Source organism: Oncorhynchus mykiss, chromosome 24 (assembly GCF_057628025.1).
Source record: "Oncorhynchus mykiss isolate SJ-2025 chromosome 24, ASM5762802v1, whole genome shotgun sequence".
Taxonomy (NCBI): domain Eukaryota; kingdom Metazoa; phylum Chordata; class Actinopteri; order Salmoniformes; family Salmonidae; genus Oncorhynchus; species Oncorhynchus mykiss.
Genome location: NC_143045.1, coordinates 14,286,754 through 14,311,919, shown reverse-complemented (window position 1 = coordinate 14,311,919; position 25,166 = coordinate 14,286,754). Strand labels below are relative to the sequence as shown.

Genomic DNA, 25,166 nt, shown 5'->3' with positions numbered 1-25,166 from the left:
TGATTTTGAAAGATCTGCAAATACAGTATTTCAATGACCATGCTTAATAGTGCTGGTGAGTAGCCTAAAGAAGCCTGATCATGCCACCTGTTGGTTTGTCACCAGCACTTGTTTTGTACGGTATTTATTATTGTATTTTGTACAGTAAATGGGATACATGGTGGTAGATGTTGACTGGGTAAATCCAGGTAACACTTTACATTAAGGTGTACTTTAAATGATTTATAATGGGCTATATTTGTTTTATAAATCTAAACTGTTAAAATACAGTTTTTTGATCTGACAATTTGTGCCCTGTTTTCAGCATTTTGAACTGCACTATGTATAATGAACAATAATATAAATGCAACACAACAATTTCCAAGAGTTTGCTAAATTCATAAGCAAATCAGTCAGTGAGTTTTTCTCCACTAAAGGGCTTTATTACAGACAGAAATACACCCCCCCCCCCCCCCCCCCCCCGACGATCCCGCAGGTGAAGAAGCCGGATCTGGAAGTCCTGGGGTGGTTACATGTGGTCTGCGGTCTTGGGGCCAGTTGGATGTACTGTGAGGTGGCCTATGGTAGAGACATGAACATTCAATTATCTGGCAACAGCTCTGGTAGACATTCCTGCAGTCAGCATGCCAATTGCACACTCCCTCATCTATGACTAGAGTGGCCTTTTATTTATAGCACAAGGTGCACCTGTGTAATGTCATGCCATTTAATCAGCTTCTTGATATGCCACTTGTCAGGTGGATGGATTATCTTGACAAAGGATAAAATGCTCACGAACAGGGATGTAAACCCATATGTGCCAACATTTGACTGAAATGAGCTATTTGCGCGTATTAAACATTTCTTGAAACTTTTATTTCAGCTCATGAAACATGAGAGCAACACTTTACATGTTCATATTGTTGTTCAGTGTAGATAAATGGGTGTAGCCTTAGCCTATGATATACAATATATATGATTTATTATATGATTTTTACTGGTGTTCCTTCTCATGACTTATGTTTGAACAATAGACCAGCCTATTTATATGGGGGGCTATGAAAGTTATCATGCTATGCTGCCTGAAATCAACACCTTCAGCTAAATGGTTTTGTTGTGACGGAGCGCTGGTCTGGCATGTTGTGGCTTCAAAGATACTGTAACTGTATGATGTAACCCATTAACCATACAGGCCAGATGAGTACCCATGACCTACTGGTCTAAAACTGTCACTCTGATGCCATTTCCAGGAGAAGGTCACTCAAGAAGGAACACAGACCCCCCTACACCCTAAAAAGGACTTCCTGCTGAGTTTGATGGTCTGAAGCAGGTGACTCTCAGCAGTGCAATAGTAATAGAAGACACAGACTCTAACCTGAACCATCACCAGCTGAAAGCTGCGTAATGACTTGGGCATCTTACTAAAACGGGGGGCGAGGTCTTGCTGCAACCCTCTGTGTACATACAGTGCCTTGTGAAAGTATTCGGCCCCCTTGAACTTTGCGACCTTTTGCCACATTTCAGGCTTCATACATAAAGATATAAAACTGTATTTTTTTGTGAAGAATCAACAACAAGTGGGACACAATCATGAAGTGGAACGACATTTATTGGATATTTCAAACTTTTTTAACAAATCAAAAACTGAAAAGTGCAAAATTATTCAGCCCCTTTACTTTCAGTGCAGCAAACTCTCTCCAGAAGTTCAGTGAGGATCTCTGAATGATCCAATGTTGACCTAAATGACTAATGATGATAAATACAATCCACCTGTGTGTAATCAAGTCTCCGTATAAATGCACCTGCACTGTGATAGTCTCAGAGGTCCGTTAAAAGCGCAGAGAGCATCATGAAGAACAAGGAACACACCAGGCAGGTCCGAGATACTGTTGTGAAGAAGTTTAAAGCTGGATTTGGATACAAAAAGATTTCCCAAGCTTTAAACATCCCAAGGAGCACTGTGCAAGCGATAATATTGAAATGGAAGGAGTATCAGACCACTGCAAATCTACCAAGACCTGGCCGTCCCTCTAAACTTTCAGCTCATACTAGGAGAAGACTGATCAGAGATGCAGCCAAGAGGCCCATGATCACTCTGGATGAACTGCAGAGATCTACAGCTGAGGTGGGAAATTCTGTCCATAGGACAACAATCAGTCGTATATTGCACAAATCTGGCCTTTATGGAAGAGTGGCAAGAAGAAAGCCATTTCTTAAAGATATCCATAAAAAGTGTTGTTTAAAGTTTGCCACAAGCCACCTGGGAGACACAAACATGTGGAAGAAGGTGCTCTGGTCAGATGAAACCAAAATTGAACTTTTTGGCAACAATGCAAAACGTTATGTTTGGTGTAAAAGCAACACAGCTGAACACACCATCCCCACTGTCAAACATGGTGGTGGCAGCATCATGGTTTGGGCCTGCTTTTCTTCAGCAGGGACAGGGAAGATGGTTAAAATTGATGGGAAGATGGATGGAGCCAAATACAGGACCATTCTGGAAGAAAACCTGATGGAGTCTGCAAAAGACCTGAGACTGGGACGGAGATTTGTCTTCCAACAAGACAATGATCCAAAACATAAAGCAAAATCTACAATGGAATGGTTCAAAAATAAACATATCCAGGTGTTAGAATGGCCAAGTCAAAGTCCAGACCTGAATCCAATCGAGAATCTGTGGAAAGAACTGAAAACTGCTGTTCACAAATGCTCTCCATCCAACCTCACTGAGCTCGAGCTGTTTTGCAAGGAGGAATGGGAAAAATTTCAGTCTCTCGATGTGCAAAACTGATAGAGACATACCCCAAGCGACTTACAGCTGTAATCGCAGCAAAAGGTGGCGCTACAAAGTATTAACTTAAGGGGGCTGAATAATTTTGCACGCCCAATTTTTCAGTTTTTGATTTGTTAAAAAAGTTTGAAATATCCAATAAATGTTGTTCCACTTCATGATTGTGTCCCACTTGTTGTTGATTCTTCACAAAAAAATACAGTTTTATATCTTTATGTTTGAAGCCTGAAATGTGGCAAAAGGTCGCAAAGTTCAAGGGGGCCGAATACTTTCGCAAGGCACTGTAAGCCATTCAGATTTGCACCTTGCCTTTATAAGAGGGCATTCATCACAGCCAGAACTTACAGAACTTACAGAGCAGAGCACAAAGTAACTGCAGGCAGGGCAGGGCATTGCTGCACAGAGCTGAGGCAGCAACAATAACACAAGCCAGCCTTCTTCTCCAGACAACAGGGCCTGTGTTTGGGTTGAGCATGGGACTGCATGGGTCTAAGCATGCTCAACAGGCTCAGGTTGTGATGCTGGGCCTGGACGGCTCGGGGAAGTCCACCCTGCTGTACACGCTCAAGTACAGCGAGTAGAGATGCTGGAGACGGAAGCAAGGGGTCTGGGGTTGGCCATGTGGGACGTGGTAGGCCAGTAGAGGATGAGGCCCCACCGGAAGCACCACTGCCTGGGCACGGAGGTCCTGGTGTCTCTGGAGGAGGCAAAGGGCTCCATCAGGTAATACTTTTTTATTCATAGTAAAACTTTTTTATACAATTCAGCCAAATCCTGATGCATGAATGTAAATAAATGACAGGTCATATCCAGTTCTCTTTCTTGTCATATTGGGCCAATTGGGTATTGGGTACAATAATGTGTATACTGATCTTTTCACCCAATAGGTACTGAGGAGCGGGAGTCTAAAGAGCGTTCCTCTGGTGGTGCTGACCATTAAGCAGGACCTCAGCAAGCCCACAGGAGATCACCCACAGGTTGGACCTGAGCAAGGTGTGGGAATAAGGACTGGTTTGTCCAGCCGTGCTCCGGGAGGACTGGCTTGGGCCTGGAAGGCTTCAGAAGGGTTGCCTATCTGTTGAAGACTTCGCTAAAGCAGACTGAGGCGGATATAAATATATATTTTTATTTATTTAACCTTTATTTAATTAGGCAAGTCAGTTAAGAATAAATTCTTATTTACAATGACAGCCTACCCCGGGGAAAACTCTAACCAGGACGACACTGGGCCAATTGTGCGCCACTCTATGGGACTCCCAATCACGGCCGGTTGTGATACAACCTGGAATCGAACCAGGGTCTGTAGGTGCCGCCTTTAGAACTAAGTTGCAGTGCCTTAGAACGCTGCGACACTCGGGAGGATATAAAGAACACAATAAAACAACCGAAACCCAAAGCCATAACGATGATGACCGAGACAAAAGGACTGGGCTGCAGCTAAGACCAGTGACTAAAAAACTCTGGATGGGTATAATAATCTCCCTTGGATTATTTTGTATTCTTCTTCTTATGTTGAGCAGAGTAGGTTAAGATTCAGAATGCCCAGTGTTGGTTCATTCTGACCCACTCATACTTGAATATGGGAATAAGACTCTCCAGAACAAACTTGAGATCACAACGTATCTCACGCTGAAAGCTAGTATTTTGCACGTTTGCTGATTATTCAAGTGTGAATTTCTGCATTTTCTTGTCATTTTTTAAGTATACGGCAGCAGCTACTCTTCCTGGGGTCCAGCAAAATGAAGGCAGTTTGTACAATTTAAAAACATTACAATACATTCACAGATTTCACAACACACTGTGTGCCCTCAGGCCCCTACTCCACTACCACATATCTACAGTACTAAATCCATGTGTATGTGTGTGTATAGTGCGTATGTTATCGTGTGTGTGTGTGTATGCATGTGTCTGTGCTTAACTTTGTGTTGCTTCACAGTACCCGCTGTTCCATAAGGTGTTTTTTAATCTGTTTTTTAAATCTAATTTTACTGCTTGCATCAGTTACTTGATGTGGAATAGAGTTGCATGTAGGCTCTATGTAGTAATGTGAGCCTCCCATAGTCTGTTCTGGACTTGAGGACTGTGAAGAGACCTCTTGTGGCATGTCTTGTGGGGTATGAATGGGTGTCCAAGCTGTGTGCCAGTAGTTTAGACAGACAGCTCGGTGCATTCAACATGTCAATACCTCTCATAAATACAAGTGATGAAGTCAATCTCTCCTCCACTTTGAGCCAGGAGAGATTGACATGCATATGATTAACATTAGCTCTCTGTGTACATCCAAGGGCCAGCCGTGCTGCCCTGTTCTGAGGGCCAGCCGTGCTGCCCTGTTCTGAGCCAATTGCAATTTTCCTAAGTCCTTCTTTGTGGCACCTGACCACACGACTGAACAGTAGTCAAGGTGAGACAAAACTAGAGCATGTAGGACCTGCCTTGTTGATAATGTTGTTAAGAAGGTAGAGCAGCGCTTTATTATGGACAGACTTCTCCTCATCTTAGCTACTGTTTTATCAATATGTTTTGACCATGACAGTTTACAATCCAGGGTTACTCCAAGCAGTTTAGTCATCTCAATTTGCTCAATTTCCACATGATTTATTACAAGATTTAGTTGAGGTTTAGGGTTTAGTGAACGTTTTGTCCCAAATACAATGCTTTAAGTTTTAGAAATATTTAGGGCTAACTTATTCCTTGCCACCCACTTTGAAACTAACTTTAACTCGTTGTTAAGTGTCATTTCAGTCGCTGTGATTTAGAAATTACAAGTTTAGTAAAAGTAGTAGTCGGCCTATACCAAATACACTAATTGAGAGATCTCAAAATAGTGTGTAGGAGCTGTGGATTAGAATGATAAATATGTCCCAAAACAGTGCTTCCATAATGGTATGTCCCATACAGTTCAATTAGCTCTAACATCCAATTTAGTTTTAGTTCCGTGTTCAACCTTCTAGAATCTACATAAGTGGGACACATCATTATTTTGATAAAACTGGAGAACTTTGCACTTTAGACAACTTGGTATGCCCTGGAAATATTAATTAAGTGTTCAGCAAATGGACCTGCAGGTATGTTGGCCTATACACTATGAAGCTCACTATAATGCACAACAGTTGTTTTATGTTGAAAACAACATATTTGATGGTGTGTATATATATATATATATATATCTTACTTTCGTTAATTATAACAGTCATAGCTAACGTTAACTTACTGTAATGTTACTAGCTATGTGCTTGTAGCCTATTTTGAATGTTCATTCACATTGTTAACGTTAATGTATCAATTGATATAGATATGCAGTGTAATTTAGTATATCGTATGTTGTCCTTGTGTGTAATATTATAATTATAAAAAGATTGTGAAGTTAAATAACACTTTTGACATTGGCAGTTGGTGCCTAGCGACATTTGATTGTTGCCATAGTGATTACTATTGAAAGTTTCAGGCTCCAAAAGGCATTAAAACGTAACTTGATATGATTTACTGATGGGCACCGACATGGAAGAAGTCTATATCTATATTTCAGTATAGGACTAGTAACTATTTAGGCCTAACGCTTGACCAGAATGGACTCATTGACAGATCATAACGTTACTCAATCATGAGACTATAGAATAACTTTCATTCCCACTATTTGTAGAATTTATTGATGATAATAATCGGAGATACAGTGTGGTGGTCTGAACTACCACAGCGCAACCTAGTGAGGGTTTAATAGAATGATAACCTATTTCGCAAGACCAATGAGTGAGCAATATGGGGAATTCCCCACCCTTCCACGCCAGAGCGAGGCTGTGCCTCTACCACCGGCATTCCCAGTATGCACCGCGGACAGACCAGCAAAAAATAGTCCGGTAACTGAAAGGCCTGAGAAAAAAAGAACTTGAAAGGGGTAGCTGCTAGCTAATTAATTTCTAACGGTGTTAAAACATAGCTAAAATTGCTAATATGGCTGACAACGAGAAACTAGACAACCAGCGGCTGAAGAATTTCAAGAACAAGGGTCGCGATTTGGAGGTAAAGTATCTGATTCCGTCGAGGGGTCCCTTTTCATATGCGCTATTTTGTGGCTTGGGGCTGCGCTGTGTGACGTCGTTTGTAATTTTCAGGATCTGGAACTTTGCACCCAGACCAAACCAGGCCTTATCTGATCGTCAAATCAAGTAATTTCTGTCAATCCACCCGACTTTCTGAACCTAAATAAAAGTAACCATCAACACGTTAATCGTCCCATGCTAACCAAACTAGCAATGACTTCAAGTTTCATCTAAGCTAGCTAGCTAACTACAGGCCGTGATAGCAAACACGCTGTTCGGGATAGCTAGATTTGCTATTCGACTGTCATCGGAAATGTAGTTAGGTACCTGTGTCAGAGAGCCCACCCAGTTTGGTATTGAGGTTTGGAATTGACATACCTAACCACATCTTTTCGGGGGATAATTTCATTAAACGAGATTCGTATCCCTTTCAAACAACGGCGCTAGTCAGCCATCTCAGTGGGTTGGATTAGTTAACGTTAGCTAGCCAGCTATAGTACCACCCCTCCCCGACTAACGTTCTACTTTGCTAGTTGACTAATTTATACGCAATTATCAGATGGTATACATCGTTAGTTATAGCAAAGTAAAATGTTGAAACTAGTGGGTACCGTTGGCCAACTTGGCTAACTAATGACCTCAAAATTACGCAGTAAGAACCTCAACTATACTAGCTAACGTTAGCTGGTCAGCTAAGTTAGCCACAATACTAAGTTTGTCACAGAACAAACTACGAATATAAAGTTCAAAGTGTCAAATGTAATGGTAAATGTTTACCTCATACTCGTTAGCAGCGTCCTTAACTACAAATCTTTAACCATTGTAATGGAGCAGGTCTCGATCCCTCGACCTTCTAGCCGAAGTCCAGCGCGCTATCGACTGTGCCCCAAAAGCATGCTCAAGCGGCAGAGTCGAAATCCGCGCTTATAAACCCAGGATCGTTACACTAGCTAGTTAGCCAGTACCCGTTGACGGTAGCTAGGCTAGTATCTAATATATATAATATCTAGTATCTCAAAACAACGGCGGAATTTAGCTGGTCAGTGCCCCTTTACAGGCCTTGGCACACCCATAACGTAAGTTATAAGCATTGTGAGGTAGATGGATGGATAGGCAACAAGTGTAGAGGAGTTTAACATTAGCGTTACATTATACTAACCTGTGTTTTTCCCCAAGTTTTGGAACACAACATCGGGAGTCAGTGTATTGGTTGGACTCCCTTAGTTGTAAATCGTTCTGGTGGGTGGCGACAGAAAATCAGTTTCCTGTCAACAAATGCAAATGTATAATCTCTAGGAACTCTATTTATTAGATATATTGTGAAATGTTACCCTCGCTATCAAATAAAAATCTTAATCTAACTTTTGACCGAACTGCACAATATTCATGCTGTGTAATGTGGTAGGATGTGTTGTGTGTGTGTGATCTAATGTCAGCTCACTGTCTCACTAAACAGTAGTATGGTGCTGTTCAGACAAAAGTTGGATTCAGACGTTTATTTGATAGCGAGGGACACATTTCACTTTTACATCTGGTATGTAGAGTTCCTAGAGATTATGCACATGCATTTGTTGACAGGGAATGTATTTTTTTTGTGAAGCAGGCTATATTGTGGTAGGGTTATTTTACACTCCGGGAGTCCAACCAATACAGACTCCTGATGTGTCCCAAAGCTAGTTTGCACCCCATCTGTAACGGTCTGGAGGAGGAGGGCGCCACACCAACACACAAGGCTTCTTCAACTTTGAAACATTTTCAGTTCAAACTAGTGGAAGCAACATGATTATAGGCAAGGGAAACAGATGATAGAGGAACACCTATACTAGCTAGGCCTATGTGTTATTGTGTTTCAGCTAGATGGTCAGGAAATCGTGTTGTCTTTGTATCGGTTTAACAAGAAGTGCCTGCCTCTTTTTAATTAAGTAATATGACTAGTTAACGGCAGAGGCATTGTTTGCGGTGGGAACAAGCATATTGCTTGAATAACAACTAATGTGCATGACTAGGCTAAATCACACCAATACATGATAAAGTGCTGAACTGTCTCCCACTTCACCGTGGAGAGGGAATATAAGAATTTTCTAAGAAGGAAATGGGTAGTGCCCTTCTAGACCGAAGGAAGAATTTAACTTCATCCGATCATGACAAATGGCCAAAGGCCAGTATGGGATGACAGCAAATTACTTAATGAGGCCTTGTCAAAAATGTAATGTCTGTCAATCAGGTGCTTAAAAATGGTCCCTTGTATTACCACCCAATATTAACATGAACCATAACATATAAAACACCAGCCCTGGAGCAGTTGAGATCTGTGGTAAGTCATTCTATGTAAATTGTGTCAGTGTCCTAATGTGAGTGTGAGCTGGTGATTTCAGGCATTGGTATGGCAGGCTGCTTCTATCACTGTGCCATCCATGGCTGTGGATGGAAACTAATGAAATTGGACTCTGAACAGCTCTAGGCATGAGTACACCGGATGCCGTCATCTCATCATATTGGGAGAATAAACATCTGATTTATGTTTTGGGCTTGGTTTGTGGAAGAATCAACAAACAATCAGGCACACAGTGTATATTTGGACTAATGTATGCGTTTCCTCCCCTATAGACGATGAGAAGACAGAGGACGGAGGTGGTGGTGGAACTCCGCAAGGTAATCATTCACTTTCTTTCCTTTAATCTGTCAGACAAGATACAAATGCATTTCAGTCAGGTTATCGAAGATGAGTTTAAAGGGATACTTCGGGATTTTGGCATTGTGGCCCTTTAACTGCTTCCCAAGAGTCCGATGAACTTGTGGATACCATTTTTATGTCTGTCTCCTGTCTGAAGGTAGTTTTACGAGCCAATGCTAACTAGTGTTAGCGCAATGACCTGAAGTCTATGGGTATCTGCTAGCATCCCGAAGTATCCGTTTAAAATTCCTGTTTAATAGTTGAGCCTGTTGCCATGCTGATGCATGTATGTTAAGACGGCTGTCTTTCCCTGCTCTATGCAGAACAAAAGGGACGAGCACCTTCTGAAGAGGAGAAACGTGCCCCACGAGGACATCTGTGAGGACTCTGATGCAGACGGAGACTTCAGATCGGTACGTGGCTCTGTTCAAATACTTTGAAAAGGCATCTTTCTGTCCTTCCTTGAAGTAATGACTGATGGGGATTGAGGTCTATGTTAAGACTGAGTTCCTTGAACTGTTAGCTAAAAATATCCACACGCAGTCCTAGTCAAATGGGAGGGGGCCTCTTGCCGTTGCAGTAAAAAAAAAAAAAAAAAAAAAATAGGATGAATATCGACTGTAATGGGGTTTTTTTATACATTTTTTGTAACGATTTGTGACATACAAATTTTTATCCACTGACGTTCCTCGGGGACTGGTTAGTGTCTCCATAGATTCTGACTTATTTTTCCCGGTCAGGACTGCCTCTTAAGGCCTGACTAATTACCCTGAGGTGTGGCCACAGTGCAAACAAACACATGACAATACCCCTGGTCATGTTTGGCAAAATAAAATTGTTCCCTAACCAAGTACCTACTTTTATTTTGCAGCAAAACACCTCTCTTGAAGCAATAGTACAAGTAAGTGAATCTCACTTCCATGTTTGAAAAATGTCTTAGACACTGATTTCCTTCCCATGTATGTGATCCCCTGTGTGCTGTTGTTGCAGAATGCCACCAGTGATAACCAGGGAGTTCAGCTGAGTGCCGTGCAGGCTGCAAGGTAGGAACTCTATCCTCCTATACCCGGCTCTGCTGGTTGCCATGGTGATTCACACTCAAACATGGTCCCAAAAACCATCTCTAGAATGTTGTGCAGTTAATTGTTTCATGGTTTCCGGTGAGCATGCTGACTTAGTTCTGTGTCATTGTCACCGGTTTTGTGTAATCGTTGTGCGATTGTATTGCTATGTCGTGTCTGTACTCAACAGCTCAATGTCTACATTTCACATTCCTTTATTTTGTGTCAGTGTTTCAGTGTGTTATGAGTATCGTAAGTGCAAACGTGTGAAATAATAGCTTTTTCTCCCTGCAGGAAGCTGTTGTCTAGTGACCGTAACCCTCCCATAGATGACTTGATCAAGTCTGGCATTCTGCCCATCCTGGTGCACTGTCTGGACAGAGATGACAAGTAAGCAGGGCTTTACTTTGTTATAGATATTCTGTCTTACATAACACAACAGTGGTTGTGACCTAAGCATTGCTGCAGTGAATGTAAGCTAAGCATCACTGCACTGGCAACATATCTTTTCAGATGATGATGAAAGTGCAAATGTTCGGATTTTCCCGAATCAGGTGTGAGGATTGTCAAAACCCTTGTATTACCATAACAACCCTTTCCATTTCTTGTTTCTTTATCTCTCCCCTCTCTTCCTCTCTACCCTTTTTTCTTTCTACCGCATCTTACTCCTGCCTCCAGTCCATCTCTACAGTTTGAAGCTGCCTGGGCTTTGACCAACATTGCCTCAGGAACCTCAGAGCAGACCCAGGCAGTGGTCCAGTCCAGTAAGTACCAGCTCTCAACCTTTGCGCTACCACTGCCAGCACTCTCTGGGGGCTAGGTGGGATTTTCGATCGTCATGCCTACCAAGTCTTGGATTTGTTGGTTATGTTACCTTGAGAAGTAGATTATTTGTGGTCTTTGGTGATTGAGTTAGCTATTGAATATTGAGAGTATTCCCTCTCCTGCAGATGCTGTGCCACTGTTCCTTAGGCTGCTGCACTCTCCTCACCAGAACGTGTGTGAACAGGCGGTCTGGGCCCTGGGCAACATCATAGGTGAGTCTGGATCCTTCACTATGGGACACTAACAATGGAGGCTGATTTTTAGGAATGGCTCAGGGATTCTCTGATGTTTGTCTTGAGGCATTATCGGTGAGTGTTTGTGACACCGTCTGTTCTGTGTCTGTTCGTAGGCGACGGTCCCCAGTGCAGGGACTATGTGATCAGTCTTGGTGTGGTGAAGCCCCTGCTGTCCTTCATCAGCCCCTCTATCCCCATCACCTTCCTCCGTAACGTCACCTGGGTCATGGTCAACCTCTGCCGCCACAAGGACCCACCACCACCCATGGAGACCATCCAGGAGGTAAGAGAGGGAGTGTGTTTGCCACCTGAGTTATGGTCAATCTGTCCTAGCAAAATTACCTGAGGACACTGTCCAGGAGTTACTGGCTCTGTTTGTTTCTCTCTGAATCTCTGTCGGTCAGTATGTTGTTGAATCTGAGCATTATTTACAGTAGTGTACAGTGTCTGTGTGTGCCCCTGGGGTATATGTATCCATCTGTCTGTCCTCCTAGCTCCTGCTGTACATTCCTGTTTCCTGCCAATGTCACTCTCCCCTCATGTGAGAGATGGAGGAATTGATCAGTAGTTGGCTGGTTGTCAGTGGGATGAATGGAGGGAGGGAGAGAGCAGGATTAGTCAGTACCCAGCAGGTAAGCTGGGGAAATGAGGGCTGATTTAGTGCTCAGAGAGGCATGTCTGTGGAAGAGGCACCACTGCTGAATAATACTGGACCATGTCTCTAAACTGCCATAAGCCCCTTAGAAAAAAGGCGTGGGAAATTGTGATCCTTAACGGAAAACAATCGCAGTGCATTTATCACAAAACATTATTTTCAGTGTTATAGCCTAACTAGATGATGGGCTATAAAGGCTCTCCCCTTCGACCTCCTCCCTCCGCTGACCTCACTCAAGCCATGAACTTTCTCAACCTTCAGTTTTTTGTCCGTCGTTCAACTCATGATGATTTAATGTTGTTTTTAAATTGCTTGTTTTGTTGTTGCTTTAAATCCGTTTGAGATTTCTGTATGTACTGGAGGTAGACTCTGTGATATGAAGTAGATGCAGAAAGTAAACAGCAGTGTGTCAATTTTAGCTTGAGGCTCAACTTCTCCACTGTTTTGGTGCCCGAGCTACCACCCTGTGAATGGCGTGAAGTGAACCCACGCAGATACTGTGTGTGGCTGTCAGAGAGCGAAGTGTTCCATCTCAATATCCTAATCTATTCAGTGATGATAGGCCCTGCTTTACTGAAGTTGCGAGACATGGCAAGCCCCACACATTGTGAGATACAGCTTGCTGATAGATGAGCCTAGTGCATGGTTCTGACTCTGTCTGCCTGTTGGCTGACCTGCCTAAACTGTGCCCCTCCCCTTTCTTTCCATCCCTCGCTAGCTCTTGTTTGTGTCCTCGGAAATACAGCAACTAATAAGTCCAAAAATACTGAATCTTAGGAGTCGATTTCCTAGTGGACTCTAATCTTGACACTCGGAAATGGGAGTCAACGTACAAGGAGTTGGAATCAATTATTTTGGAGTTGACTCGCCACCACTACGTCGTCATCGTTAACAGTTGGGAAAATGTCAGCGAAAGGCAAGCAACAGCAGTTGAAGTCGGAAGTTTACATACACTTAGGTTGGAGTCATTAAAACTCATTTTTCAACCACTCCACAAATATCTTGTTAACAAACTATAGTTTTGGCAAGTCGGTTAGGACATCTACATTGTGCATGACAAGTAATTTTTCCAACAATTGTTTACAGATGGATTATTTCACTTACAATTCACAATTCCAGTGGGTCAGAAGTTTACATACACTAAATTGACATGGCTTTAGAAGCTTCTGATAGGCTAATTGACATCATTTGAGTCAATTGGAGGTGTACCTATGGATATATTTCAAGACCTACCTTCAAACTCAGTGCCTCTTTGCTTGACATCATGGTAAAATCAAAAGAAACCAGCCCAAAAATTGTAGACCTCCACAAGTCTGGTTCATCCTTGGGAGCAATTTCCAAATGCCTGAAGGTACCACGTTCATCTGTACAAACAATAGTACGCAAGTATAAACACCATGGAACCATGCAGCCGTCATACCGCTCAGGAAGGAGACGCCTTCTGTCTCCTAGAGATGAACGTACTTTGGTGCGAAAAGTGCAAATCAATCCCAGAACAACAGCAAAGGACCTTGTGAAGATGCTGGAGGAAACAGGTACAGAAGTATCTATATCCACAGTAAAACCAGTCCTATATCAACATAACCTGAAAGGCCACACAGCAAGGAAGAAGCCACAGCTCCAAAACCGCCATAAAAAAAGCCAGACTACGGTTTGCAACTGCACATGGGGACAAAGATCATACTATTTGGAGAAATGTCCTCTGGTCTGATGAAACAAAAATATAATTGTTTGTCCATAATGACCATCGTTATATTTGGTGGGAAAGGGTGAGTCTTGCAAGCTGAAGAACATACATCCCAACTGTGAAGCACGGGGGTGGCAGCATCATGTTGTGGGAGTGCTTTGCTGCAGGAGGGACTGGTGCACTTCACAAAATGGATGGCATAGTGAGGATGGAAAACTGTGGATATATTGAAGCAACATCTCAAGACATCAGTCAGGAAGTTAGCTTGGTTGCAAATGTGTCTTCCAAATGGACAATGACCCCAAGCATACTTCCAAAGTTGTAGCAAAAAGGTCAACAAAGTCAAGTTATTGGAGTGGCCATCACAAAGCCCTGACCTAAATCCTATAGAAAATTTGTGGGCAGAACTGAAAAAGCATGTGCGAGCAAGGAGGCCTACAAACCTGACTCGGTTACACCAGCTCTGTCAGGAGGAATGGGCCAAAATTCACCCAACTTATTGCGGGAAGCTTGTGGAAGGCTACCCAAAACATTTGACCCAAGTTAAACAATTTAAAGGCAATGCTACCAAATACTAATTGACGGTATGTAAACTTCTGACCCACTGGGAATGTGATGAAAGAAATAAAAGTTGAAATACATCATCCTCTGCTATTATTCTGACATTTCACATTCTTAAAATGAAGTGGTGATCCTAACTGACCCAAGACATTTTTACTAGGATTAAATGTCAGGAATTGTGAAACTGAGTTTAAATGTATTTGGCTAAGGTGTATGTAAACTTCCAACTTTGACAAGTTAAATGAGAAGTGAAGGCCAACTTTCTGAGAGGTACAGTAATGGTAGTACAGGTGCAATGCTAACCATCTGAAGGGGATGCTCTGAAAACCGTTGCTGGCAGCAGCAAAGCCGCATTGTGAATTCACAGGGCTGTTTTAATAATTGTCCAGTTGTCACATCCATAGTGGGAATATCCTATTCCTGTCATTTTGTTGGCATCTCCCTCATTGACTATCTTGCTCTCTCTCTCTCCTTTTTTCCTCTCTCAGATTCTTCCAGCTCTCTGTGTGCTGATCCACCACACTGATGTTAATGTGAGTATTCCTGATTCCATGATGGTATCCAGAAAGAGACAACCCGAATAGTAAACATTGATAATATTGATTTTTTTCTCCCCATTTAATAGCCACAAACAGATATTGGTATATGATCCATGTGTTGATGAATGAGTGAATATTTGGTTTTTGGGACCTTTGACCCCTGTAGATCCTGGTGGACACGGTGTGGGCTCTGTCCTACCTGACAGACGCTGGCAACGAGCAGATTCAGATGGTCATCGACTCGGGCATCGTTCCCAACCTGGTGCCCCTGCTTAGCCACCAGGAGGTCAAAGTCCAGGTACGGAGACACAGATCTAGGATCAGCTTATCCCCCCCAAATCCCATCGTTAACTACAAAACTGTCCGTAGAGCAGCATCTAGGAGCAGCTTCATCCTACTAAGTGGGGCTCAGGAAGACCGATGCACACCAAATGGAATGGTTGCTTTTGTAAGGCCTGAGCCTTTGCCCTACCATAGCTGTTTTTACAGATGTGATGGAATCAGATGGGTGTGTAAGCAATATGGAGGTGGCTTCTCTATGCTCATTAGAATGATGGGTAGAGCGTCATATTACTTATCCATATCAGTTTCCTTCAGGTCTGCAAACACTGACGGTCGTGGCTAGGGGTGGTCAAGTACTTGGAGACCTGTGCACTGTGGTGGCAAGATGAAGTTATGTTTGGGGGGAAGGGCAAGTGTTAGGAAAAGAGCTCTTGTCCTGAGCTGCGGTGTTTTGACTGGAGACTGATTCCTGTCTGGCCTGTTGGGGGTGGGGAGGGGGGGTGTGTAAGACAGTTACTATGGTGGAGTAGGTAATTGGCCCTAGATGATACTGCTCAGGACTTGAATGGGTCTTACTCCTGGCCATGATCCCCAGTCTGGTGCTTACTGTGCTGATATTCATACTCAAGTCATTCTTTGGGTGGCGGTTGCATTTATTGGTTGGTTTGCTTACTATAGTTTGTTGCATGAATGTTCATTGATGCTTGGAGTTGTTTGCATTGACTGTTATGTGAAACTTCGATTGTGTGTGTGTTTTTCTAGACTGCTGCTCTGCGGGCGGTGGGCAACATAGTGACTGGAACAGATGAACAGACCCAGGTGGTGCTCAACTGTGACGCCCTGGGACACTTCCCCTCTCTCCTCACACACCCCAAGGAGAAGATCAACAAGGTAACACACACCGTAAAACATCCACTCCGCACTGCTTCACCTTGCCACAGCATAGTAGGTGTGTCAGTGGGACTGATCATGCTAGACGTGATGATATCAGAGACATGGTGCTAGTGTGAATGTGGATACAACTATTAGTTAGGTACTCGCATCATGGAAGACCTGGATCAAGAAGCTGATGGAAATTGCAGTTTAAGTAGATTTTGGGGTGGTCTGGGATAGTGGGTAGAGTATGAGATGTGAGTGTGTGTGTAGTATTTCTGGGTGGAGGATAGTGGGTGTTGAAGACCCATTGGTCTCTGCTGATATCGGAGTGCATCTGAGGCCTGTCACTCAGAGGTCCCTCCCTCAGTGACTGAGCCAATGATTAGGGCCTCACGACCGCCCCTGCCCCGCCTCCAGCACCCCTCAGCTCTGAGCAGGCCCCTGGAGTCTGATCTAGCTCAGTCCTCACTCCTTTGAATTCCACATAGGAACTAATCACCATGTCTGCAGTCCTCCTGACACATGCACACACTGACTGCTTATTCAGTCTCTGTAAGCCCTGGCTCTATCACACAACACTTGAAGGAGTAGTCAGACTGAGTACTGCTGTTCTCCCATCCTGCAGGAGGCAGTGTGGTTCCTGTCCAACATCACAGCAGGCAACCAGCAGCAGGTGCAGGCCGTCATCGACGCCAACCTGGTACCCATGATCATCCACCTTCTGGACAAGGTCTGTCATCACTTTCACGGCTTCATTCATCACTTCATCAGTGCTTTCTGTCACACAAAATGACAAATTAATACAAATGTTTTTGCAGGGAGACTTTGGAACACAGAAAGAAGCAGCCTGGGCCATCAGCAACCTGACAATTAGCGGGAGGAAGGACCAGGTGAGCTCAACTGAGGCCTACCTGCTTTACCACATACCTCACCTGACATCCAGACATACACTCAAATTGCCACTTTGTAAAAATGTATTTTGTAAACCCTAAAGCTGACCCTTCTCCTCCGGTCCTGTAGGTGGCGTACCTGATCCAGCAGCAGGTGATCCCTCCCTTCTGTAACCTGCTGACAGTGAAGGATGCTCAGGTGGTGCAGGTGGTCCTGGACGGACTCAGCAACATCCTCAAGATGGCCGACGACGAGGCCGAGACCATCGCCAACCTCATCGAGGAGTGTGGAGGTGAGTGCCCAGCCCACAGTTACCTTTCAAACAAACAGTAGGTAGGAACAATTATGTTGAAGTATAGTGTTTGTATCTCAGTGGCTGTGTAGATTTGACTTGAACCATCTCTCTTTCCTGCCCCTCAGGTCTGGAAAAGGTGGAGCAGCTCCAGAATCATGAGAATGAAGACATCTATAAACTGGCGTATGAAATTATTGATCAGTTCTTCTCATCTGATGATGTAAGTCAGTTCACTGATATGGTCATGTCTTGGTTGGGGAAGGTACTCTATACTCCATTGTGGGGAATGTCTTATTGGTACAGATTAACTTATTGTCTGATGTTCAGATTGACGAAGACTCCAGCCTGGTTCCGGAGGCGATCCAGGGGGGAACGTACGGCTTCAATTCCTCCACCAACGTGCCAACAGAGGGGTTCCAGTTCTAGAAGGCATCTCGGGAGTCTGGAGTTTTGTTCGCGATGCAGCACTCTGTTCAACATAAAACAAATTAGGAGAAAAAGAGAGCGAAAGAGTGTGAGAGAAATTAGATCCATTGTGCTTGGCTCGTGGGATCCATGGCTGCATCTTATCTGAGAATGTGTGGATTTCGTTTGGCATTCCGGGGGAACCAGCCCAAATGAAGTTTGAGATGGCGAGTGGGTGCGAGTGAGTGAGTGGCTACATGTTGCAAAAAACAAACATCTACATCGAATGCGTTGAGACACGCCAAGTAACTTCCATGTTATTGGAGCTGTCGACTAAAACGGAAAACTACTACAATGACAACAAAAATGCGGTGTCAGCCCGGGGAGAACCAAATACATCAAAATCAAGAAATTGAGGCAACAAATCACAAAAACACAAAAGGAAAACCAACAAAACAAGCATAAGATGAACCATATGACAATTCTGCGGTCCTCCGACCGGAGGGGGCACCACCTGTGCGCCCATCCCCAAATCGGCCACGCCATCAGACGTGTGTGAATGGACCCATTGTGTATGAATGTCTGGACTCAGTGCTGAGGAGCCAGGTTCATCTCCTCCAACCAGAGGCCCTCGATGGGGCATCCCCCCCCCCCCCCCCCCCCCCCCGCGGAGGTGGGCAGGGCCAGAGTCCAGCTGCGCTTGTGCGAGAGAATGGACGAGTGGTGTGTGTGTGCGCGTGTCTGGAGAGTGCAAGAAGACTGGATGTGAACGCATGCAGAGAGAAAAAAATACATAAGAGTAACAAAACCGAGAAGCGCAACCGAAGGAAAATACCAGAAGAAATTCTGCCTTAGGAGGCAGATACAAATCCCTGAAAAGAAGAACTTTGAAAAAAAAAAAAGACATCATCATAAGGGTTTTGATTGTTAAGTTAGTATTAATTAACACTGGACAATGCTTTTGGCAGGTGGAGCAGTGGGTGCATTGTATTCAGATGCATTTGGTGGCTTTTCTTTTTGCATCCAGTGTACAATTTTTTTTTCTTTTTTTTTTTTCCTGCTTTTACTTTCATTGCTTATGGTGATAAGGATCATATTCCACCTTCCCACAATAACCATACCTTTGCACCAGATATGGGTTTGATGCTGTGAAATTCTGACATGACTATTGTCAACCAAATGACTTATATACTCCCCTAGCATGATTTGATGTTTTTTCTTTCTCTTGAAGCAAAAATCACTGCTTTGCAGTATTGTTGCCATAGCTTTGAGCTTTGACTTAACATAAGGGGGAATGAAAAATGGCAGTTATGTAACATCGATTCATAACCTTTGCATGTACTAAACTATAGCACAGTTAATTACAACTTTTTTTAGTTTCTTTAGGCTGTTTACACAGTGTCATTTAAACATTTTTGTAAACTGTGCTGTTTTAAATGTTACATGTCTCCCCCTCCCCTACTGACCTAAATTTCTGATTTGAAGATTAAATCTGAACAGTTTTGCACATGTACTGCAGAGTGAGAGGCCTGAAGTTGTTCAAAAGGTGTGGTTAGACTCGAAATCATACCTGCTAACACCAACAATATGCATCATCCAACCACAATCTTTGTTTTATATTCAGTTGTAGCCATGATAAACTCATGTTGAGCCATTTTAGTGAGTGAGAAACATTTTTTTTAAGGGGGGCAATAATTGTTTTGCCTCTGATGTTGAGGCACCCCTGAGTTGGGGAAAGGTAAGTATCGGGGATTGGACCCCCAAGCCTCGACAAGGTGTCTCAATGATACATGTTGAGCCTTATTCCTTAATCTAAAACTCATGAACAAGTTTGCAGTACCTCCCAACCCCTTGCTCCTTCCCCCTCTTTACCATTAGGTGCACCATCTTCCCCTTCTGTTGAACATAGTTTGTTTTTTTTAGCAGCAGCAGCATTCCTTGTTAGCAAAGATGTGGTTTCAAAAAAAAAATGGAATGGAAGAAGGTGGTTATCCTGTTGAGTTAGATCTACAGGCTAGGTTGTCTTCAAGAAAATAAATAGTGAAACCTACAGGTATGGTCTGTCATTTTGTGTTGTTGCCTTTGATATTTCATTGAGGATCCGCATTTGGCATTTGCAGCATTTCAATATCTTTGTCAAAAATAAACGTCCTTAATGCAGTGCTATGGTGAAAGAAGTTACGCATTATTGTATATATTTTACTACAAACATCTCATCTACCCAGACCCGCAGTCTCACACCTCCATCCCTAAGGCCTGCATTGTTTTTCCTCGGTCGCTCATGCTATTCAAAATTAGATTTTCCATTGTGTTAATGATGGCGGATGTATTGATTGATTTCTACATTTTTAGTGTACGTTCTCAAGATTAGGATCGTCAAGCCATTGGGTAATTCGCATGCGCACTGAGATACTATAGTCAGGGACCAAACCGAGGACGGAACTGTATTTTGCGCACGTATTCACGAAGTCCGGGCATCGGTGAGTGTTTTTAAAATTACATACTGTACTTTGTGAAAGTATAAGTTTGAAACCGTTTTGAGTTGGATTAAAAATGCATAGTAACCTCGTTGAAATGCAGCCCAAATAACCAGCTGTGTCAGGCAGATATACTGGTACGCTGGAAACACCATTTTTAACTATGCTTTTCTGATAACTAGTTCTTTGCATCCGCCGTGGAGGCCAGTTTCATAATATCACCATGTCTCAGCTGCTTGCCGTAGTTGGAAGTAATCACGAAAAAACCTGCCTTATTTTAGGGAATTTATAACCATGCCAGCTCCTATTATTTCTATTGAGCACCGTGGCACCAACTCGCCTTCGGAACGTTCTATTCCCAGTGTATTGTTCTACGTCACAATCTCTGTTTTGCTATTGTTGGCAATGAGACCTGCCCACGTTGGTAGTTCAAATGTAAACATTTCCTCGTGCAATTTTGAGATCCCATTGTTTACTATAGGGAAATGTCTATTTTGCCAAATCTCGCTTGGGATTTTTTGAAGTCGGACACCATTTCTAATTAAAGTTTGTCAGCGTACTCTTGCTGTCATCGATCGCTCGACCAGAAATAGTCAAGTTGACATTTTTTCCCTACCTCGATATGCAGACATAAGCACACATGGCACCATCAAGGTGCGGGTGTTGACTTTCTACGCGAGTTATTTTTCAGTTTCGTCCAAAGAACATATTGGAGTGGTAAAATAATGTATACATTATTTGTTGCTATTTAGGCGAAATGGAATTCTAAGCGTCACTTCAGTCAAAACAGACGCTGCAATCGTTCGATTCCATTCATTTGATATCGGCTCGCGCTAACGTTCTTTTGCCATTTTTCGGCCTTGGGCGAATTTTGACTCGGTTTTATTTTCCAGCCTATACTGGCATCACTGTTTTCTTCCAAAAGCAAATACTTCCGGCAGCGTTTTTAAAATGCTTTATGCCAGAAATATTAGGAGTGTGAACGAAGTCCATGGTATAGGCTACTATGTTACACGCTGTCTATTGCCAACAGTGCCGCACAAATAGGAAGTTAACACCTGTAGCCCAAATTTCGTGATAAATCCAAATCAACACCTTTAATAAGCGAAATATCATTCTAGACCTGGTCAGACCGCCATGATATTATTTCAACTAGAATAGTGTTACTCAGGTGTTGGGCAGCATCACGTGAGCGAGCGGTGCAATCTAGCCTGAGGTGCCAATTGAACAAACTGCTCTTGTACAATTAGTTTAGTGCAACCTGCCACCATAATGAGTAGGCTCTTCAAACCCCCACAGTATCAATGTAATACAGTACTAGTAGTCTTGATCTCTGGTAGTTGGAGCTTTTACTGTTTCCTAGATTTATTTGTTCTGTTACATTTCAGGCAATTGCACTACACCAGCCCAACCGACTGCATTATACTGTAGTTGGGAAACCTGTCCCAGGAAAACCACTATTTAGTCATTTTGTAACCAAGGCTGGTATAAGGCATAACTTGTAGTAATCCTGTCCGAATATCACACAGGCACGCAGGACACATGCCCAGGGGCCCTGACCTGCACTGGGCCGCCATTGACTTAGTCACTCAGTCAAGGCAAAATGTGTAGAATTGCAGGAAATTAGCTTTAAAACTGCAACATAAAAAAATCACTCTGCCCCATGGCAAACCATGTAGAATTTCATGAAATGTGTAGGACATTAACATGTCAATTCTGTAAGGAGGGACACTTTTCTTCCACTTGGTGGTAAGAATCAGGACCCCCAAGCAGCCCTGTATATTGCATCCCCATTTGAATTAATTATTGTTCTGGAACAATTCTCATGTGGGTCTGTGTTGTTCATCTCAGTCAACCAGCCTTATTCATTATATGCAAGTGCCAATAATTGTAGTGCCCTACAAACCGATACACGGGTTAGACCGAGACAGTAGAAACTGAAGATCATCCAGTCAGACTGAAATAGCTTCTAGCTGTGAGGTGGGAGTCATCCAGTGTGAAGTCGTCATCCACCGCTATTCAGGTTTGGAGGTACGGGTTTGACAGTCATTTTAATATGCTAGTTGGCCACAGAAGTACCAACCACTTAACTTTGCAAATTGTCATGAAGCGACTCCACATTTTATTTAACTAGGCAAGTCAGTTAAGAACAAAATATGTACAATGACGGCCTACCAAAAGGACACCTGCGGGTATTAAAGATAGCATGACAGCAACACATGACATAGAAGTAGCACAAAACATGGTACAAATATTATTGGGCACAGACAATGCATCACATGAAGCAGCCACAACTGTTAGTAAGTGTCCATAATTGAGTCTTAATGTAGAGAGGGAGATAAAACTGTCCAGTTTGAGTGTTTTTTGTAGCTTGTTCTAGCTGCAGAGAAATGAAGAGTGACCAAGGGATGCGTGTGCTTTGGGGACCTTTAACAGGATGTGACTGGCAGAACGGGTGTTGTATATGGAGGATGAGGGCTGAGTGAGGCCTAAGAGGGCTTTTATAAATAAGCATCACCAGTGGGTCTTGCGACAGGTATAGAGAACCAGTTTACAGAGGAGTGCAGTGATGTGTCCTATAAGGAGCATTGGTGGAAAATCTAATTGCCGAATGGTAAAGAACACCTAAAGAACCAAACACTCACTCATCAATTAGTTTACACATATCAAGCCAAGTGAGGTTGGAGTCTGTCAGGACAACACAAACCTTTGAACTTCTGTCTTGATTTAGAATACTCAAGTGTTGTTTGCTTCTCCAATTACAGGCTAAACGATGCATTGAATTGCAAGGGAAGAAACAAGCTAGGTACGCAGAGCCTCATTGTGCCATCACCTCAGCATGGATAACCTAGAGGGGGACCTGTTCAGTGTGCTAGTCCCTCAACGCTGATCCTCGGGGCCTGCCCTGCCTGGACAACATACTCCAAGTCTCTGCCATCTACTCCATCTGGCGTCCGCTGCGGCTCCCACTCAAGTACCCCAACTGCCACAGTGTGGTAGAGCTACCACCAACAGGTGTTGACGCATTGCCCCAAAATGTCTCCCTCCACGCCATCATTGAGAAGGAAACCATTTGTTTAATACGTTTTTATGAGCTTATGCCCCGATGGGACAATGACCTATCTTTACAGTGTACAGTATAATGAAGTGGTATATCATTTATTTTATTCCCATCCTTACCTGTCAGTTCCAGAAGGACAGCCACCCAAGGCCCCCTCCTGCCCTGCGCACCACCGACAGCCCCTCAACATCTGTGTCCAGGACCGCCAGCTCATCTGTGGCATCTGCCTAACAGTGGGCCAGCACCAGGGACACCCCATCGATAACCTGCAGGCAGCCTTTATCAGGGAGAGGCAGGCGCCCGCTCACCTGCTGGCGAGGCTCTCAGACCACCGCCGGGCAGAGGTGATTTACCAGTAATAATGGATTTAATGCATTTGACCAATTAAACATTTTGTAGTCTTCTGGATAGTTCACCTGAAGTGTTATTTCCTGAAGGTGTGTGAGCTGGGGGAGCAGGATAAGGCCAGCTGTGAGGGCCTAGTGAGGCAGGACCGGCAGGCCGTGGAACAGTACTTCCAGGGGCTGGAGCTGGTGCTTGCCAGGAAGAAAGACTTTCATGGGGGCCTTGGACACCGCAAACGTGGAGGTGTCTCTGGCCTACGATCCACTCATTGAGAAACTGAAGGAGCTGCAGGTAAGGATAGCCTGGGTCGGTGTTGCCTGGGTCACCAGGCAGAGGTGATTTACCAGTTAATTTCAAATAACATTTTATTTCTCACATGCTTCGAACTGTGAAATTCTTACAAGCCCTTAACCAACAATGCAGTTCAAGAAATAGTGAAGAAAATATTTAGTAAATAAATGAAAGTCGAATCAAAAAGTAACAAGAAAATTACATAACAGTAACGAGGCAATATACAAGGGGTACTGGTACCGAGTCAATGAGCAGGGGTACAGGTTAGTCGGCATAATTTGTAATGTGGCTATGCATATAAATGCTAATAAACAGCGAGTAGCAGCAGTGTAAAAACAAAGGGAGGGGCTGATGTCAATTTAAATAGTCCTGGTGGCCATTTGATTAATTGTTCAGCAGTCTTATGGCTTCGGGGTAGAAGCTGTTAACATCTCTGGGATCGTTCGGGACGTGAGCGTCCCACCTCGCCCACAGCCAGTAAAATTGCAGTGCGCCAAATTCAAAACAAATATACAAGTATTCTACACCATTTTAAAGATGAACTTCTTGTTAATCCAGCCACACCATGCGATTATGTTAGGTCAGCGCCTAGTCACGGAAACCCATACAGCCATTTTCCAACCAAGGAGAGGTGTCACAAAAGTCAGAAATAGCGTTAAAATTAATCACTTACCTTTGCTCTTCATCTCATGGCACTCCCAGGTCTCCATGTTAGACAAATGTTTGTTTTGTTCAATAAAGTTAATCTTTGTCCAAATACCTTTTTGTTAGTGCGTTTAGTCCAGTAATCCAAATGCACAAAGCACCGGCACAAAGTCCTGACAAAGTAAAACATTTTCCATTAAAGTTTGTAGAAACACGTCAAACGATATCATAAATCTTCAATATTCCAACCGGACAATTCCGTTGTCATAAGAAAGGAAAGAATGAGCGTTGCGCTCATGCGTGAGACTAAACTAATGTCTTTCAGCTTGACCACTTGTTGAAACAGCTTTTATTCGATCCCCTTCCACAATACAAGCCTGAAACAACTTCTAAAGACTGTTGGCATCTACTGGAAGCCTTAGGAAGTGCAATCTGACCCCACAGACAAGATATTGGATTGGCAATAACATAAAAACTACAAACCACAGATTTCCCACTTTCTGGTTGGATTTCTCTCAGGTTTTTGCCTGCCATATGAGTTCTGTTATACTCA

General features: G+C 43.3%; 2 protein-coding genes and 1 long non-coding RNA gene across 5 annotated transcripts; 2 read left to right on the top strand and 1 right to left on the bottom strand.

The window, feature by feature from the left end:
* Window positions 1–90: 90 nt before the first annotated feature.
* Window positions 91–7,735, bottom strand: LOC110503797 (uncharacterized). 3 transcript variants are annotated; one of them, XR_016491331.1, is made up of 3 exons: window positions 7,585–7,735; window positions 3,116–3,467; window positions 91–558 (listed from the first exon to the last, which is right to left on the bottom strand). It is a non-coding gene; the product is annotated as an uncharacterized LOC110503797 (long non-coding RNA). The 3 variants fall into 3 exon arrangements; XR_005039324.2 differs by having other exon boundaries at window positions 3,125–3,467; window positions 7,585–7,712; XR_016491330.1 differs by lacking the exon at window positions 3,116–3,467 and having other exon boundaries at window positions 401–558; window positions 7,585–7,709.
* Window positions 6,484–19,844, top strand: LOC110503793 (importin subunit alpha-3). Its single transcript, XM_021582332.3, has 17 exons — window positions 6,484–6,787; window positions 9,415–9,459; window positions 9,805–9,894; window positions 10,353–10,382; window positions 10,472–10,524; window positions 10,837–10,932; window positions 11,221–11,306; window positions 11,493–11,579; window positions 11,717–11,886; window positions 14,995–15,039; window positions 15,212–15,343; window positions 16,090–16,218; window positions 16,829–16,933; window positions 17,022–17,093; window positions 17,224–17,386; window positions 17,515–17,609; window positions 17,717–19,844. Exons 1-17 carry the CDS (start codon window positions 6,719–6,721, stop codon window positions 17,813–17,815), a joined length of 1,566 nt encoding a protein of 521 aa, XP_021438007.3. The 5' UTR covers window positions 6,484–6,718; the 3' UTR covers window positions 17,816–19,844.
* Window positions 19,845–22,541: 2,697 nt separating this feature from the next.
* LOC110503327 (tripartite motif-containing protein 59) lies at window positions 22,542–24,154 on the top strand. The gene is given in 5 exon segments (XM_090218067.1): window positions 22,542–22,571; window positions 23,148–23,286; window positions 23,459–23,676; window positions 23,770–23,882; window positions 23,884–24,154. Coding segments are annotated over 5 exon segments (633 nt in total). The 3' UTR covers window positions 24,017–24,154.
* Window positions 24,155–25,166: the final 1,012 nt, after the last annotated feature.